Genomic DNA, 16,354 nt, shown 5'->3' with positions numbered 1-16,354 from the left:
TTAAACTAGACATCGGGCCGATGCCAATGTTGGAATTTTTTACAATAAGTATCATGGAATCTTTAGTGACCACAGAGTCAGGACACACTTTTAATGTCCCATCCGAAAGACGGCACCCTACACAGGGCAATGTCCCCAATAACTGCCTGGGGCATTGGGAGCCCTGGGGCATTGGGATATATATATATATTTTAGAGTGCCTTCTACTGGCCCTCCAACACCATTGTCTGTTGTCACAGGATTGTTTTTTTGGGCTTCAAGTTTCCACTCTCATGCTACATTTATTACCATGTGGGAGGTGGGAATATACCAGTTGTGAAGTCGTAAATACCAGTTGGGTGCATTCATCTCATTTGAACTCATTGAGAAACGCTGTTTGGCTAATGGCCAACAAGCTGCGTAAACCACCAACTAAAAGTACAGATGCTTGTAAACAAATGATAGCGTTCAAAAACCACATGAATAGATTGTTTTTTATAAATAATGTTTTGTTGTTGCATTCAACTGCGGAAAATGTTGTTAGAGGCCATTTCCTTAGTAGGTGATGTCAGAGGTCACCATGTGTGAGAAGTAGGCGCACAGGATGATAGAAAAGTTTCCCACTCGTAATTACCAGTTTTGAGGTGCGATCAAGTGGATTTTTCCCAGTCGTGTGTGGTAAATTACCACTTCCATCTTGGATGCGAACGCACCATGACACTTCCTCCTTCAGTGGCAGATGCACACTTGTGACTCTCATAAAGGGGGTGTGTCTGTAGCATGGTTCATGAAATTATGGAATAGTTTGACAACCCTGTTTGTACGCTTTTAAATGAAATCAATCTCAACCGTTTATCTTTGCCAGTGATGAAGACACAAATGTGTCATGGTCTCATGGTATGATGGGGGATGCAAAATAGATCAACTTTAAGCACCTTTTATCTGTTAAATGTTTTGACATTCAGGTCCAAAAAGTCACTTTCTGAGCATTTCTACAGTGGCCGAAGGATTGGTTCAAATGTAAAGGGCTGCTGTCAAAAAGTGATTGAATTCTAATGGATTAACCCTGACACAAAACCACTCCCATCCTTTAAGATCCCAACTGCTGCAGTTGCCAATAAATGATGGCATGTTTGTTTGTTTGCATGTTTTGAAAGGCAATTCAGGTTTGGTTGAAATGGCCTAACTCTTAACAGGACAAAGCAATCAATCACCAAGTTTAGGCATAGCATAACACAGCATCACAACAACATTAAACGCAATTATGGAACACAGTCAATTACTGTGTGTGTGTGTGTGTGTGTGTGTGTGTGTGTGTGTGTGTGTGTGTGTGTGTGTGTGTGTGTGTGTGTGTGTGTGTGTGTGTGTGTGTGTGTGTGTGTGTGTGTGTGTGCGCGCGCGCATGCACCTCTGGGGCCCTACAGCAGCTGTTCTAGACAGCTGTATTATGAGAACCATCTGATGAAATGTTGCATCATCTCCTGTTGTCCTGTATGAGAACCTGAGTGTGTGAGAGAAAGAGAGTGTGTGAGTGTCTCCTACAGTTTTGAGTGTATTCCTTGTGGTAGTGTAGAAAGGATGATGCTTAATTATTTTGAAGATGAGATTCTGCTTAATTAGTCTATGGACACGGAGAGAACTGATCTCCTGTATTGTGTGTGTGTGTTCTTTGTATTCTGTCATTCTGTGTGTTGCTCCAAGCCAGATAATGTAACGGTTGCTAGGGGAAACACTTGGATGTGGAGGTGACAGATTGTATTCCAGGTCACATATTCCTGTCTGGGTGGTGATGCAATATATTTGGGAAATGACAGGAAATGACTTCATCTCTGACATCTGACGGAAGGGAGGAGAGAAGTGGAGCGAGCGGTTAAAGCCAGTACATATCTGACACCAACTGATCGTAATATATTTGAGAATTAACACTACTAACTCAGTTGTTACTTTGAATTGATCATTTTTGCTTTTGTTTTTAACCATTTAAAAGGATAATGCACTCAACAGAGGTAAAGGTATAACTGCCAAAAAGAATGGGAACACTTGAGTAAATGAGGGATACAAACTACACGGAACAAAAATATAAACGCAACATGTTTTATGAGCTGAAATAAAAGATCCCAGAAATGTTCCATATGAACAAAAAACCTTATTTCTCTCAAATGTGTTTATATGTTAGTGAGTATTTTTCCTTTGCCAAGATAATCCATTCACCTGACAGGTGTGGCATATCAAGAAGCCAATTAAACCGCATGATCACCTTGTGCTGGGGACAATAATAGGCCACTCTAAAATGTTGCAGTCTTGTCACACAACACAATGCCACAGATATCTGAAGTTTTGAGGGAGTGTGCAATTGGCATGCTGACTGCAGGAATATCCACCAGAGCTGTTGCCAGAGAATTGAATGCTAATTTCTCGACCATAAGCCCCCTAGCGGGATTTCTTATAAGCGTCCGGATTAGTGTCTCGTTCCTTGAAAGCGGCAGCTCTAGCCTTTGGCTCGATGCGGATGTTGCCTGTAATCCATGGCTTCTGGTTGGGATATGTACATACGGTCACTGTGGGGACAACGTTGTCAATGCACTTATTGATGAAGCCAGTGACTGAGGTGGTATACTCCTCAATGCCATTGGATGAATCCCAGAACATATTCCAGTCTGTTCTAGCAAAACAGTCCTGTAGCGTAGTATCCGCGTCATCTGACCACTTCCGTATTGAGCGAGTCACTGGCACTTCCTGCTTTAGTTTTTGCTTTTAAGCAGGAATCAGGAGGATAGAATTATGGTCAGATTTGCCAAATGGAGGGCGGGGGAAAGCTTTGTATGCACCGCTGTATGTGGAGTAAAGGTGGTCTAGAGTTTTTTTCCCCTCTGGTTGCACATGCTGGTAAAAAAATAGGTAAAACTGATTTAAGTTTCCCTGCATTAAAGTCCCCGGCCACTAGAAGCGCCACTTCTGGGTGAACATTTTCTTGTTTGCTTATGGCCTTATAGAGTTGGTTGAGTGCGGTCTTAGTGCCAGCATCTGTCTGTGGTGGTAAATACGAATAATATACAAATAATATAGATGAGAACTCTCTTGGTAGATAGTGAGGTCTACAGCTTATCATAAGGTACTCTACCTCAGGAGAGCAATACCTCAAGACTTCTTTAATATTAGACATCGCACACCAGCTGTCATTGACAAAAAGACACACACCCCCACCCCTCGTCTTACCAGATGTAGCTTCTCTGTTCTGCCGGTGCATTGAAAATCCCTCCAGCTCTATATTATCCGTGTCGTCGTTCAGCCACGACTCGGTGAAACATAAGATATTGCAGTTTTTAATGTCCTGTTGGTAGGATATTCTTAATGAGGGCATCAATTTTATTTTCCAATGATTTGCATGTTAGCAAGTAGGACGGAAGGCAGTGGGAGTTTACTCGCTCGCCTATGGATTCTCAAAAGGCAGCCTGATCTGCGTCCTCTTTTCCTTTTTCTCATCGAACTCGTTAAAGGAAAAAGCTTCTTCCAGTTCGTGGTGAGTAATCGCTGTTCTGATGTCCATGTTATTTTCGGTTATAAGAGATGGTAGCAGCAACATTATGTACAAAATAAATGTAAAAAAATTTAAGAGTTGCAAACAACGCAATAAAACTTAACAAAATGGCACAATTGGTTAGGATCATGTAGAACGTCAGCCATCTTTACAATGAACTGTAACTCAGTAAAAAACGTTGAAATTGTTGCATGTTGCATTTATATTTTTGTTCAGTATATGTTGAAAGCGTGTGCTTCCACACAGGTGTGGTTCCTGAGTTAATTAAGCAATTAACATCCCATCATGCTTAGGGTAAAAAATGACGTGTAGGCCATTAGTTTGGCTACCATGTCTGTGGCCCACAGAATGACAATGCCCCCCTCCACAGGGCACGAGTGGTATCTGAATGGTTTGATGAGCATGAAAATGAAGATGATGTCAACCATATGCCATGGCCATCTCAGTCACCAGATCTCAACTCAATTGAACACTTATGGGAGATTCTGGAGCAGCGCCTGAGATGGTGTTTTCCACCACCATCAACAAAACCCCAAATTATGGCATTTCTTGTAGAAGAATGTAGCATTCCTCCAATAGAGTTCCAGACACATGTAGAATCTTTGCCACGGTGGGTTGAAGCTGTTCTGTCTCGTGGTGCCCCAACACCCTATTAAGACACTTTATGTTGGTGTTTCCTTTGTTTTGGCAGTTACCTGTATATGCTTGCTTCTACCTTTAGCTTGGCTGTTGTAGATTCTGAAGTTCACATCTGGGTTGTTGCATTCATTACAGACCCAAAATAAATAGGAACTTGTTCCCAGAGTTACTTCAAAATGATTGTACACTAAAGAGCCATGTTCTACCCTCTGTGAGTGTGTGTGGTTGTTTGTATGTGTGTGTGCTTGTGTCTAGGGGGCCAACGGATGGGAACACTCTGTGCTGTGTGTGTTTAAGTGGTTGAAAGCTGCTGTTTGCTGAGCGAAGAGCAGAGAGGCAACAGAGACTGTCTAAACACATGTCTGTTTGCCAACTGGGTGTGCATTTGCGTGTGTGTGCGTGTTTTTGTGTGTGTGTGCAAATGTGTATGAATGCATTTGTGTGTGTTGGTGTGTATGTTTGTGTTTTCATATGTTATGCTCAATGAACAGCTTCATATTCCCCAGAAAAGAAGAGGGAGGAGGGGAGAAGGGAGGTCAGAGAGGGGGCAAAAAGGGGTCCCTCACTGTGTACTTCTCATCTACTGTGTGTGTGTGTGTGTGTGTTTAGTATGATTTACACTGAAACCAGACTTGCCCACAGCACTCTCTACGGGAAACCAATGACTTTCCCAGAGATTAGGGAGAGGGGGGAGATGGAGAAAGAGATCACAGTGGAAAAGTAAACACAAAAATATGTGGATTTTCCTCCATAAGGTTTTTACCTGCTGTTGTTTGTGTGTCTATGACTGAATCCAGGTCTCCTGCATGACACAAGACCGTGTTAGCATGTTGATCTAAAGCCTAGGCGTTACCTTGTCATTAGCGTGTGTGTGTTACCGTGACTGACAGTGTGTATCTTTTGTGCAGGTCCCGCTGAGGTCCCAATGATGTCCCCCAATGGATCAATCCCCCCCATCCACGTCCCCCCAGGATACATCTCCCAGGTAAGCTGTGTTTGTGTGTGGTAAACTTGCTCTCAACTGAAGCCGCCAAGAGCAGAGAGGAATGTGTTGATTATTGCAGGGTACATTGTTGGGGTGATAGCAGCGAGGCCATTGACTGTGTGTGTTGGAGGGAGGGGGAGGGGTGATAGCAGCGAGGCCATTGACTGTGTGTGTTGGGGGGAGGCCACTGAGCCAACTGAGAGCGGGAAAAAGTGTCACCCTTACAGTACACAAACACCCACATAGAGAGAGGGATGGATGGAAGGAGAGAGAGGAATGGATGGAAGGAGAGAGAGGGATGGATGGAAGGAGAGAGAGGGATGGATGGAAGGAGAGAGAGGGATGGATGGAAGGAGAGAGAGGGATGGATGGAAGGAGAGAGAGGGATGGATGGAAGGAGAGAGAGGGATGGATGGAAGGAGAGAGAGGGATGGATGGAAGGAGAGAGAGGGATGGATGGAAGGAGAGAGAGGGATGGATGGAAGGAGAGAGGGGGATGGTGGAAGGAGAGAGGGGGTGGGTGGAGAGAGGGGTGGGTGGAGAGAGAGGGGGGTGGGAGGAGAGAGGGATGGGAGGAGAGAGGAGTGGGTGGAAGGAGAGAGGGGGGTGGGTGGAAGGAGAGAGGGGGGTGGGTGGGAGGAGAGAGGGGGGTGGGAGGATAGAGAGGGATGGGAGGAGAGAGAGGGATGGGTGGAAAGAGAGAGGGGATGGGTGGAAAGAGAGGGGATGGGAGGAGAGAGAGGGATGGGTGGAAAGAGAGAGGGATGGGTGGAGAGAGGGATGGGAGGAGAGAGGGGGATGGGTGGAAAGAGAGAGGGGGATGAGTGGAAAGAGAGAGGGGGATGGGTGGAAGGAGAGAGGGGGATGGGTGGAAGGAGAGAGGGGGATGGGTGGAAGGAGAGAGGGGGATGGGTGGAAGGAGAGAGGGATGGATGGGTGGAAGGAGAGAGGGGGATGGGTAGAAGGAGAGAGGGATGGGAGGAGAGAGAGGGATGGGAGGAGAGAGAGGGGGATCCTCTGCCAGCTAGTTTCTGGTGGGACTTTGGCCTTGTTGTCACATAAACATGTCTGTTTTTCACGTAAGTTTGTTTTGTATAGAGGATGTGGAGGTCGAAGGGGGGAGTCAGAGAGAGTGGTCTGCTATCATTTCTCCTCTCTCGCTCTCTCTCCCTCTGTGTCTCTCTGTCTCTCTCTCTTTCTGTCTCTCTCTCTCTGTCTCTGTCTCCTCTCTCTCTGTGTCTCTCTCTCAATTCAATTCAATTCAAGGGGCTTTATTGGCATGTGTTAACATTGCCAAAGCAAGTAAGGTAGATAATATATAAAGTGAAATAAACAATAAAAATTAACAGTAGACATCACACATACAGAAGTGTCAAAACAATAAAGACATTACAAATGTCATATTATATATATATACACAGTGTTTTTACAATGTACAATGTTTCTCTGTCTCTCTGTCTCCTCTCTCTCTCTCCTCTCTCTCTCGCTCTCTCTCTCTCTCTCTCTGTGTCTCTCTGTCTCCTCTCTCTCTCCGTGTCTCTCTGTCTCCTCTCTCTCTCTCTCTCTCTCTCTCTGCGTGTGTGTGTGTGTGCTGCTGCTGCAGCAGCACTTGGAAGCGGCTCTCACGGGGGAGAGTGTGTTTGCTTACTGATTGGAATGTGTGTGAATGGAATGTGTGTGAGAGAGACTGTCTGAATTGGTGGAATGTGTGTGTGTGTGTGTGCATGCATGTGTGTACAGCAAACGTCTTAAACTGGAGTTTGATCAAACCTATAGCAACACTCCTCTTAATCTGTCCACTGTAGTTAACTGTGAGGGGAATCTACTTCCTGGTGGTGTTGTTGGGTTTTACACAACCTGCCATGTTATTTGACCATGGGGAGAACTACTGTGTGAATACCCCAGTGTGGGTTGGATTTAATTGAGTCCAGTGTTTGTGGAGTGTTATTGGACGTGTTTTATTGTGGAATTCTCCAGTAATGCTAAGAATTACTCTCCTTCCCTCCCCCTCCCCTCCCCTTTGCCTCTCCTCCCCCCAGGTGTTAGAAGACAACACAGGAGTGCGTCGGGTGGTCGTCACCCCGCAGTCTCCTGAATGTTATCCCCCCTCGTACTCCCCCGCTCTCTCCCCCACGCACCACCTCCCGCCGTACCTCACCCACCCCCACTTTATCCCCAACTCTCACTCCTTCTATCCCCCTGTGAGTCCAGGAGACCTGCCCCCCCACCAGTACTACCAACACCACCTCCCGCCCATATATGGAGAAGGTAAGATACTCACACCCCAGTCTAAGACATGTCTATGGGCATATTTATTTTAAAAAAAATATATATTTAACCTTTATTTAACCAGGTTAGACAGTTGAGAACAAGTTCTCATTTACAACTGCGACCTGGCCAAGATAAAGCAATGCAGTGCGACACAAACAACAACACAGAGTTACACATGGAATTAACAAACGTACAGTCAATAACACAATAGAAAAGTCTATATGCAGTGTGAGCAAATGAAGTAAGATTAGGGAGGTAAGGCAATAAATAGGGTGTAGTGGGAAATAATTACAATTTAGCAAATAAACACTGGAGTGATAGATGTGCAGCAGATGAATGTGCAAGTAGAGATACTGGGGTGCAAAGGAGCAAAAATAATATATAAATAAAATAAATAACAATATGGGGATGAGGTAGTTGGATGGGCTATTTACAGATGGGCTGTGTACAGGTGCAATGATCTGTAAGCTGCTCTGATAGCTGATGCTTAAAGTTAGTGAGGGAGATCTGAGTCTCCAGCTTCAGTGATTTTTGCAATACGTTCCAGTCATTGGCAGCAGAGAACTGGAAGGAAAGGCGGCCAAAGTAGGAATTGACTTCAGGGGTGACCAGTGAAATATACCTGCTGGAGCGTGTGTTACGGGTGGGTGCTGCAATGGTGAGGCAGGGCTTTACCTAGCAAAGACTTATAGATGACCTGGAGCCAGTGAGTTTGGCGACGAATATGAAGTGAGGGCCAGCCAACGAAAGCATACAGGTCGCAGTGGTGGGTAGTATATGGGGCTTTGGTGACAAAACGGATGGCACTGTGATAGGCTGCAACCAATTTGCTGAGTAGAGTGTTGGAGGTTATTCTGTAAATGACCGAAGTCACGGATCGGTAGGATAGTCAATTTTACGAGGGTATGTTTGGCAGAATGAGTGAAGGATGCTTTGTTGCGAAATAGGAAGCCGATTCTAGATTTAATTTTGGATTGGAGATGCTTAATATGAGTCTGGAAGGAGAGTTTATAGTCTAATCAGACACCAGAGTAGTAATGTCCAGAGTTGCGATGCTCGGCGGGTGGGCAGGTGTGGGCAGCGATCGGTTGAAGAGGATGCATTTAGTTTTACTTGCATTTAAGAGCAGTTGGAGGCCACGGAAGGAGAGTTATATGGCATTGAAGCTCGTCTGGAAGTTAGATAACACAGTGTCCAAAGAAGGGCCAGAAGTATACAGAATGGTGTCGTCTGCGTAGAGGTGGATCAGAGAATCACCAGTCGCAAGAGCGACATCATTGATATATACAGAGAACAGAGTCGGCCCGAGAATTGAACCCTGTGGCACCCCCATAGAGACTGCCAGAGGTTCGAACAAGAGGCCCTCCGATTTGACACACTGAACTAGAAGTGGTTGGTGAACCAGTCGAGGCAGGGAATCCCGTAACCAAGGCTGTTGAGTCTGCCGATATGATATCGTTTAGGACCTTAAGCGTGGCTGAGGTGCACCCATGACCAGCTCCGATACCAGATTGCATAGCGGAGAAGGTACGGCGGGATTCGAAATGGTCGGTGATCTGTTTGTTAACTTGGCTTTCGAAGACCTTAGAAAGGCATGGGAGGATAGATATAGGTCTGTAACATTTTGGGTCTAGAGTGTCTCCTCCTTTGAAGAGGGGGATGACCATGGCAGCTTTCCAATCTTTGGGGATCTCAGACGATACGAAAGAGAGTTGGAACAGGCTAGTAAAAGGGGTTGCAACAATTGCGGAGGATAATTTTAGAAAGAGAGGGTCCAGATTGTCTAGCCCCGCTGATTTGTAGGGATCCAGATGTTGCATCTCTTTCAGAACATCAACTATATGGATTTGGGTGAAGGAGAAATGGAAGAGGCTTGGGCAAGTTGCTGTGGGGTGTGCAGAGCTGTTGACCGGGGTAGGGGTAGCCAGGTGGAAAGCATGGCCAGCCGTAGAAAAATGCTTTTTGTAATTCTCAATTATCGTAGATTTATCAGTGGTGACAGTGTTTCCTAGCCTCAGTGCAGTGGGCAGCTGTAAGGAGGTGCTCTTATTCTCCATGGACTTTATAGTGTCCCAGAACATTTTGGTGTTTGTGCTACAGGATGCAAATTTCTGTTTGAAAAAGTTAGCCTTTGCTTTCCTAACTGCCTGTGTATATTGGTTCCTAACTTCCCTGAAATGTTGCATATCGCGGGGGCTATTCGATGCTATTGCAGTCCGCCACATGATGTTTTTGTGCTGTTCAAGGGCAGTCAGGTCTGGAGTGAACCAAGGGCTATATCTGTTCCTTGTTCAACATTTTTTGAATGGGGCATGCTTATTTAAGATGGTGAGGTAAGCACGTTTATAGAATAACCAGGCGTCCTCTACTGACAGAATGAGGTCTATATCTTTCCAGGATACCCCGTCCAGGTTGATTAGAAAGGCCTGCTCGCTGAAGTGTTTTAGGGAGCGTTTTACTGTGATGAGGGGTGGTTATTTGACCGGTGACGCATTACGGACGCAGGCCATGCGGCAGTGATCGCTGAGATCCTGGTTGAAGACAGCAGAGGTGTATTTAGAGGCAGGTTGGTCAGGATGATATCTATGAGGGTGCCCGAGTTTACGGATTCTGGATGTACCTTGTACCTGGTAGGTTCCATGATAATTTGGGTGAGATTGAGAGGGCATCTTAGATTGTAGGATGGCCGGGGTGTTAAGCGTATCCCAGTTTAGGTCACCTAACAGTACAAACTCTGAAGATAAATGGGGGACAATTAATTCGCATATGGTGTCCAGTGCACAGCTGTGTCCAGGGCACATATGATGTCCAGGGGTTTGTAACAAGCGGCAACAGTGAGAGATTTATTTCTGGAAAGGTGGATTTTTTAACAGTAGAAGCTTGAACTGTTTGAGCACAGACCTGGATAGCATGACAGAACCCTGCAGGCTATCTATACAGTAGATTGCAACTCCACCCCCTTTGGCAGTTCTATCTTAGTGGAAAATGTTATAGTTGGGGATGGAAATTTCAGAATTTTTGGTGGCCTTCCTAAGCCAGGATTCAGACACGGCTAGGACATCAGGGTTGGCAGAGTGTGCTAAAAGCAGTGGGAAAAAAAACTTAGGGAGGAGGTTTCTACGGTTCCAGAAACTGTTACGGTTACAGAAGTCAACAAATGATAGCGCCTGGGGAATAGTAGTGGAGCTGGGGGCTACAGGGCTAACCTCTACATCACCAGAGGAGCAGAGGAGGAGTAGGATAAGTGTACGGCTAAAGGCTATAAGAACTGGTCGTCTAGTGCTTTGGGGACAGAGAATAAAAGGAGCAGATTTCTGGGTGTGGTCGAATAGATTCAAGGCATAATGTACAGACAAGGGTGTGGTAGGATGTGAGTACAGTGGAGGTAAAACTATGCGTTGCGTTATGATGAGAGAGGTTTCATCGCTGGAGGCATTAATTAACGTAGATAAGGTCTCCACCTGTGTGTGGGGTGGGACGAAAGAGCTATCAAATTGAATTTGAGCGGGACTGAGGGCTCGACAGTGAAATAAAGCAATAAAAACTAGCCAAGACAGCAGTAGACAAGGCATATTGACATTAGAGAGAGGCATAAAGCAATCACAGGTGTTGATCAGGAGAGCTAAGACAACAACAGGTAAATGGTGAAGGAAGGGCAGAGCGGGTCAGTTAGATACATACAGGACCTGAGTTCAAGGCTGGGGCCGAAAGGTAAACAAAATGAGGTACCATGCTATTGAAATCATAGGGTCAAAAGAGTAGCAATAGGTCAGACAGGGTGCTATACGGTAGTCACTACTACAGGGGACACAGCATTCAGAAAAAGCTAATGGGCCAGGGCTAGTAGATGGTTCTGTGGCGATATCGTAACAGAATAGCCTGTTGAGACCACATTGGGCGATCGCGTCGGCAGTCCAGTTGTGATGGAACGGCGGGGCTCCGTGTCGACAATAAAGGGTCCAGGCCAATTGGCACAGGAGGTAATTGTAGCCCTAGAATGAGTTGGTATATGGGCCTTGCTCGAGGCTAGCTGGTGCTTGCATCAGGACAGAGGCGTTAGCTAACAGTCGCCACTCGTTTGCAGCTAGCTAGGAGCTTTGATCCAGTGTAATGATCCAGAGCGGCTGGAATCCGGTGATATGGTACAGAGAAGCAGTCCGATATGCTCTGGGTTGATATCGCGCTGTGCAGACTGGCAGGTGATTGTCCGAGCTTAGACCAGCTGATTCCGGGGAAAAAGGTGAGGACAGCTAGACTAGTAGCTAGTTAGCTAGCTAGCTCCTGATGGAAGTTGCAGTTATAAGGAATAACAATAGCAGATCCGTACCACATTGGGTGAGGCGGGATGCTGGAAAGTATATTTAGTTTATAGATAGCAGTGAGATTAATATATATATACACGTCTATTGGCATATGAGATACTATAGCCTATACTAGAGATATATACTGTGGTAGAAAAAGTACTTAAATTGTCATACTTGAGTAAAAGTAAAGATGGCTTAATAGAAAATGACTCAAGTAAAAGTGAAATTCACCGAGTAAAATACTACTAAAGGTATTTGGTTTTAAATATACTTAAGTATCAGAAGTAAATGTAGTTGCTAAAATATACTTAAGTATCAAAGGTAAAAGTAGAAATAATTTAAAATTCCTTATAATAAGCAAACCAGACAGCATTATTTTCTTGTTTGTTTAGTGTATGGATAGCCAGGGGCACACTCCAACACTCAGACATCATTACAGATAGCCAGGGGCACACTCCAACACTCAGACATCATTACAGATAGCCAGGGGCACACTCCAACACTCAGACATCATTACAGATAGCCAGGGGCACACTCCAACACTCAGACATCATTACAGATAGCCAGGGGCACACTCCAACACTCAGACATCATTACAGATAGCCAGGGGCACACTCAAACACTCAGACATCATTACAGATAGCCAGGGGCACGCTCCAACACTCAGACATCATTACAGATAGCCAGGGGCACACTCCAACACTCAGACATCATTACAGATAGCCAGGGGCACACTCCAACACTCAGACATCATTACAGATAGCCAGGGGCACACTCAAACACTCAGACATCATTACAGATAGCCAGGGGCACACTCCAACACTCAGACATCATTACAGATAGCCAGGGGCACACTCCAACACTCAGACATCATTACAGATAGCCAGGGGCACACTCCAACACTCAGACATCATTACAGATAGCCAGGGGCACACTCAAACACTCAGACATCATTACAGATAGCCAGGGGCACACTCCAACACTCAGACATCATTACAGATAGCCAGGGGCACACTCCAACACTCAGACATCATTACAGATAGCCAGGGGCACACTCCAACACTAATTTTTCAAACAAGTATTTGTGTTTAGTGAGTCTGCCAGATCAGATTTTGTAGGGCTGACCAGAGATTTTCTCTTTAAGTGCGTTAATTGAAAAATGTTCCTGTCCTGCTAAGCATTCAACGACTACTTTTGGGTGTCAGGGAAAATATATGGAGTAGAAAGTACATTATTTTGTTTAGGAATGTAGTGAAGTAAAAGTTGACAAAGGTATAAATAGTAAAGTACAGATACCCCCAAAACTACTTAAGTAGTACTTTAAAGTATTTTTACTTAAGTACGTTACACCACTGGAGATATATACAGTACCAGTCAAAAGTTTGGACACACCTACTTATTCATTATTTATTTTGTATTTTCTACATTGTAGAATAATGAAATAACACATATAGAATCATGTAGTAACCAAAAAGGTGTTCAACAAATCAAATTAGATTTTAGATTCTTCAAAGTAGCCGCCCTTTGACTTGATGACAGCTTTGCACATTTTTGGCATTCTCTCAACCAGCTTCACTTGGAATGCTTTTCCAACAGCCTTGAAGGAGTTCCCACATATGCTGAGCACTTGTTGGCTACTTTTTCTTCACTCTGCGGTCCAACTCATCCCAAACCATCTCAATTGGGTTGAGGTTGGGTGATTGTGGAGGCCAGATCATCTGTTGCAGAACTCCATCACTTTCCTTCTTGGTCAAATAGCCCTTACACAGCCTGGAGGTGTGTTGGGTCATTGTCCTGTTGACAAACAAATGATAGTCCCACTAAGCGCAAACCAGATTGGATGGCACATCACTGCAGAATGCTGTGGTAGCCATGCTGGTTAAGTGTGCCTTGAATTCTAAATAAATCACTAACAGTGTCACCAGCAAAGCACCCCCACACCATCACACCTCCACCATGCGTCATGGTGGGAACCACACATCATTCGTTCACCTACTCTACGTCTCACAAAGATACAGTGGTTGGAACCAAAAATCTCAAATTTGGACTCATCAGACCAAAGGACAAATTCCCACCAGTCTAATGTCCATTGCTCGTGTTTCTTTCCCCAAGCAAGTCACTTATTCTTATTGGTGTCCTTTAGTAGTGGTTTCTTTGCAGCAATTCAACCATGAAGGCCTGATTCACTCAGTCTCCTCTAAACAGTTGATGTTGAGAAGTGTCTGTTACTTGAACTTTGTGAAGCATTTATTTGGCCTGCAATTTCTGAGGCTGTTAACTCTAATGAACTTATCCTCTGCAGCAGAGGTAACTCTGGGTCTTCCTTTTCTGTGGCAGTTCTCATGAGAGCCAGTTCCATCATAGCGCTTGATGGTTTTTGCTACTGCACTTGAAGAAACTTTCAAAGTTCTTGAAATTTTCCACATTGACTGACCTTCATGTCTTAAAGTAGTGATGGACTGTCATTTATCTTTGTTTATTTGAGCTGTTCTTGCCATAATATGGACTTGGTCTTTTACCAAATAGGGATATCTTCTGTGTACCAACCCTACCTTGTCACAACACAACTGATTGGCTCAAACACATTAAGAAGGAAAGAAATTCCACAAATTAACCTTTAACAAGACACACCTGTTAATTGAAATGCATTCCATGTGACTACCCCATGAAGCTGGTTGAGAGAATGCCAAGAGTGTGCAAAGCTGTAATCAAGGCTTAGGGTGGCTACTTTGAAGAATCTAAAATCTATTTTGATTTGTTTAACACTGTTTTGGTTACTACATGATTCCATATGTTGTGTTATTTCATAGTGTTGATGTCTGCACTCTCTCCTCCATTATTCTACAATGTAGAAAATAGTCAAAAATAAAGAAAAATCCTGGAATGAGTAGGTGTGTCCAAACTTTTGACTGGTACAGTTTATATATACACTAGGTGTTCAAAACATTAGGAAGACCTTAATATTGAATTGCACCCTCAGACCACACACACACACAGGTGTGTCAAGTTCTACAAGCTGGATGTCCTATGGGTAGTGGACCATTGGTACACACAGACATTGAAACTGCTGAGCGGGGAAAAAACCAGCAGCATTGCAGTTCTTGACACACTCAAACCGGTGCGCCTGGCACCTACTACCATACCCTGTTCAAAGGCACTTATTTTGTCTTGCCCATTCATCCTCTGAATGGCATAAATACACAATCCATGTCTCAATTGTCTCAAAGCTTAAAAATCCTTCTTTAACCTGTGTCCTCCCCTTCATTTACACTTATTGAAGTGGATGTAACAAAAATCATCAATAAGGGATCATATTCTTTCACCTGGATTCACCTGGTCTGTCTATGTCTGTAGCAGGTGTCCTTAAAGTTTTTTGTCCACTCAGTGTATATACAGACACCTCAATGACATAGCTAACTGACCAGACATGGTTTTCCTAGACTTTGACCAGACATGTTTTCCTATAGAAGTTAGACTTTGACCAGACTTTCCTTCTCTCAATGTTTTCCCCTCTCCCATTGTTTTCCTATAGAAGTTACAGACTTTCCCTCCATCTCTCCGTCTCCCAGAGATAATCCCAGTGTATGGACATGTCCAGACTTTACGTTGGCAGAGAGACTTTGAGAGCTATAACAAGCCCCAGCCTTTGAAGAAGATGAAGACTTTGAGACAGAGACAGACTTTGACCAGACAGTTTTCCTATAGAAGTTAGACTTTGACAGACACTATAGAAGTTACAGACTTTGACCAGACATGTTTTCCTATAGAAGTTACAGACCCCATGTTTTCCTCCCTGTATGACCAGACAGTCTTTGGGCATGGTTTTCCAGCCACAATGGATGACCAGACACAGGACTTTGACCAGACATGTTTTCCTATAGAATAGTCAGACATGGTGTTACAGACTTTGACCAGACATTGTTTTCCTATAGGTTCAACTTTGACCAGACATGGTTTTCCTATAGAAGTTAGACTTTGACCAGACATGTTTTCCAGATGCACCATCTTCATTTAAGCACTCTGTTGTTGCAGAGAATTTTCCTGACCAGACGCTAGCAAGAAATGCTGACCAGAACTTGTCGACTTTGACCAGTGTTTTCATGGACTTTTTGTCATTTTCACTTTAAAATGTCAGACATTGTTTTCCTATAGAAGTTAGACTTTGACCAGACATGTTTTCCTATAGAAGTTTTTGACCAGATAGAAGTTATTTGACCCTAATGAAAAATGTGACTTTCAACATTGTTTTCCTAGAAGTTGACTTTGACCAGACAGGATTATTTTGACCAGACTGTTTTCCTATGTTGAGAAACTAGAAGTTACAGACTTTTACAGTACAACTTTAAACACTATATACAATATTACTTCAACACTAGATACAACTTTACTATAGAAGTTACTTGACCAACACGAGATACAATACAGACTTACTTACAGACTTTGACCAAACTAGATACAATACTAGTTAGAGCTTAGAGACTAGTTTGACCAGACATGGTTTTCTATAGAAGTTCTTTACAAATGAAGAGACTTTAGCCTTATAATTGACCAGACAGAGAAGTTACAGACTTTGACCAGACAGTTTTCCTATAGAAGTTAGACTTTGACCAGACATGGTTAGTACAGACTTTGACCAGA

At 44.1% G+C, this 16,354-nt stretch overlaps 1 protein-coding gene across 1 annotated transcript in view; it reads left to right on the top strand.

Moving 5' to 3' along the window:
* LOC135541702 (fibronectin type III domain-containing protein 3B-like) overlaps positions 1 to 16,354 on the top strand; it is a 159,115-nt gene that overhangs the window by 65,545 nt on the left and 77,216 nt on the right. Inside the window, exons 5-7 of the mRNA XM_064968014.1 lie at positions 5,065 to 5,141; positions 7,181 to 7,409; positions 15,286 to 15,423. Of these exons, the coding sequence (XP_064824086.1) occupies positions 5,065 to 5,141; positions 7,181 to 7,409; positions 15,286 to 15,423 (444 nt within the window). The remainder of the gene's footprint in view (positions 1 to 5,064; positions 5,142 to 7,180; positions 7,410 to 15,285; positions 15,424 to 16,354) is intronic.

Source organism: Oncorhynchus masou, chromosome 6, assembly GCF_036934945.1.
Source record: "Oncorhynchus masou masou isolate Uvic2021 chromosome 6, UVic_Omas_1.1, whole genome shotgun sequence".
NCBI lineage: Eukaryota > Metazoa > Chordata > Actinopteri > Salmoniformes > Salmonidae > Oncorhynchus > Oncorhynchus masou.
This window is presented reverse-complemented; position numbering and strand designations above follow the sequence as displayed.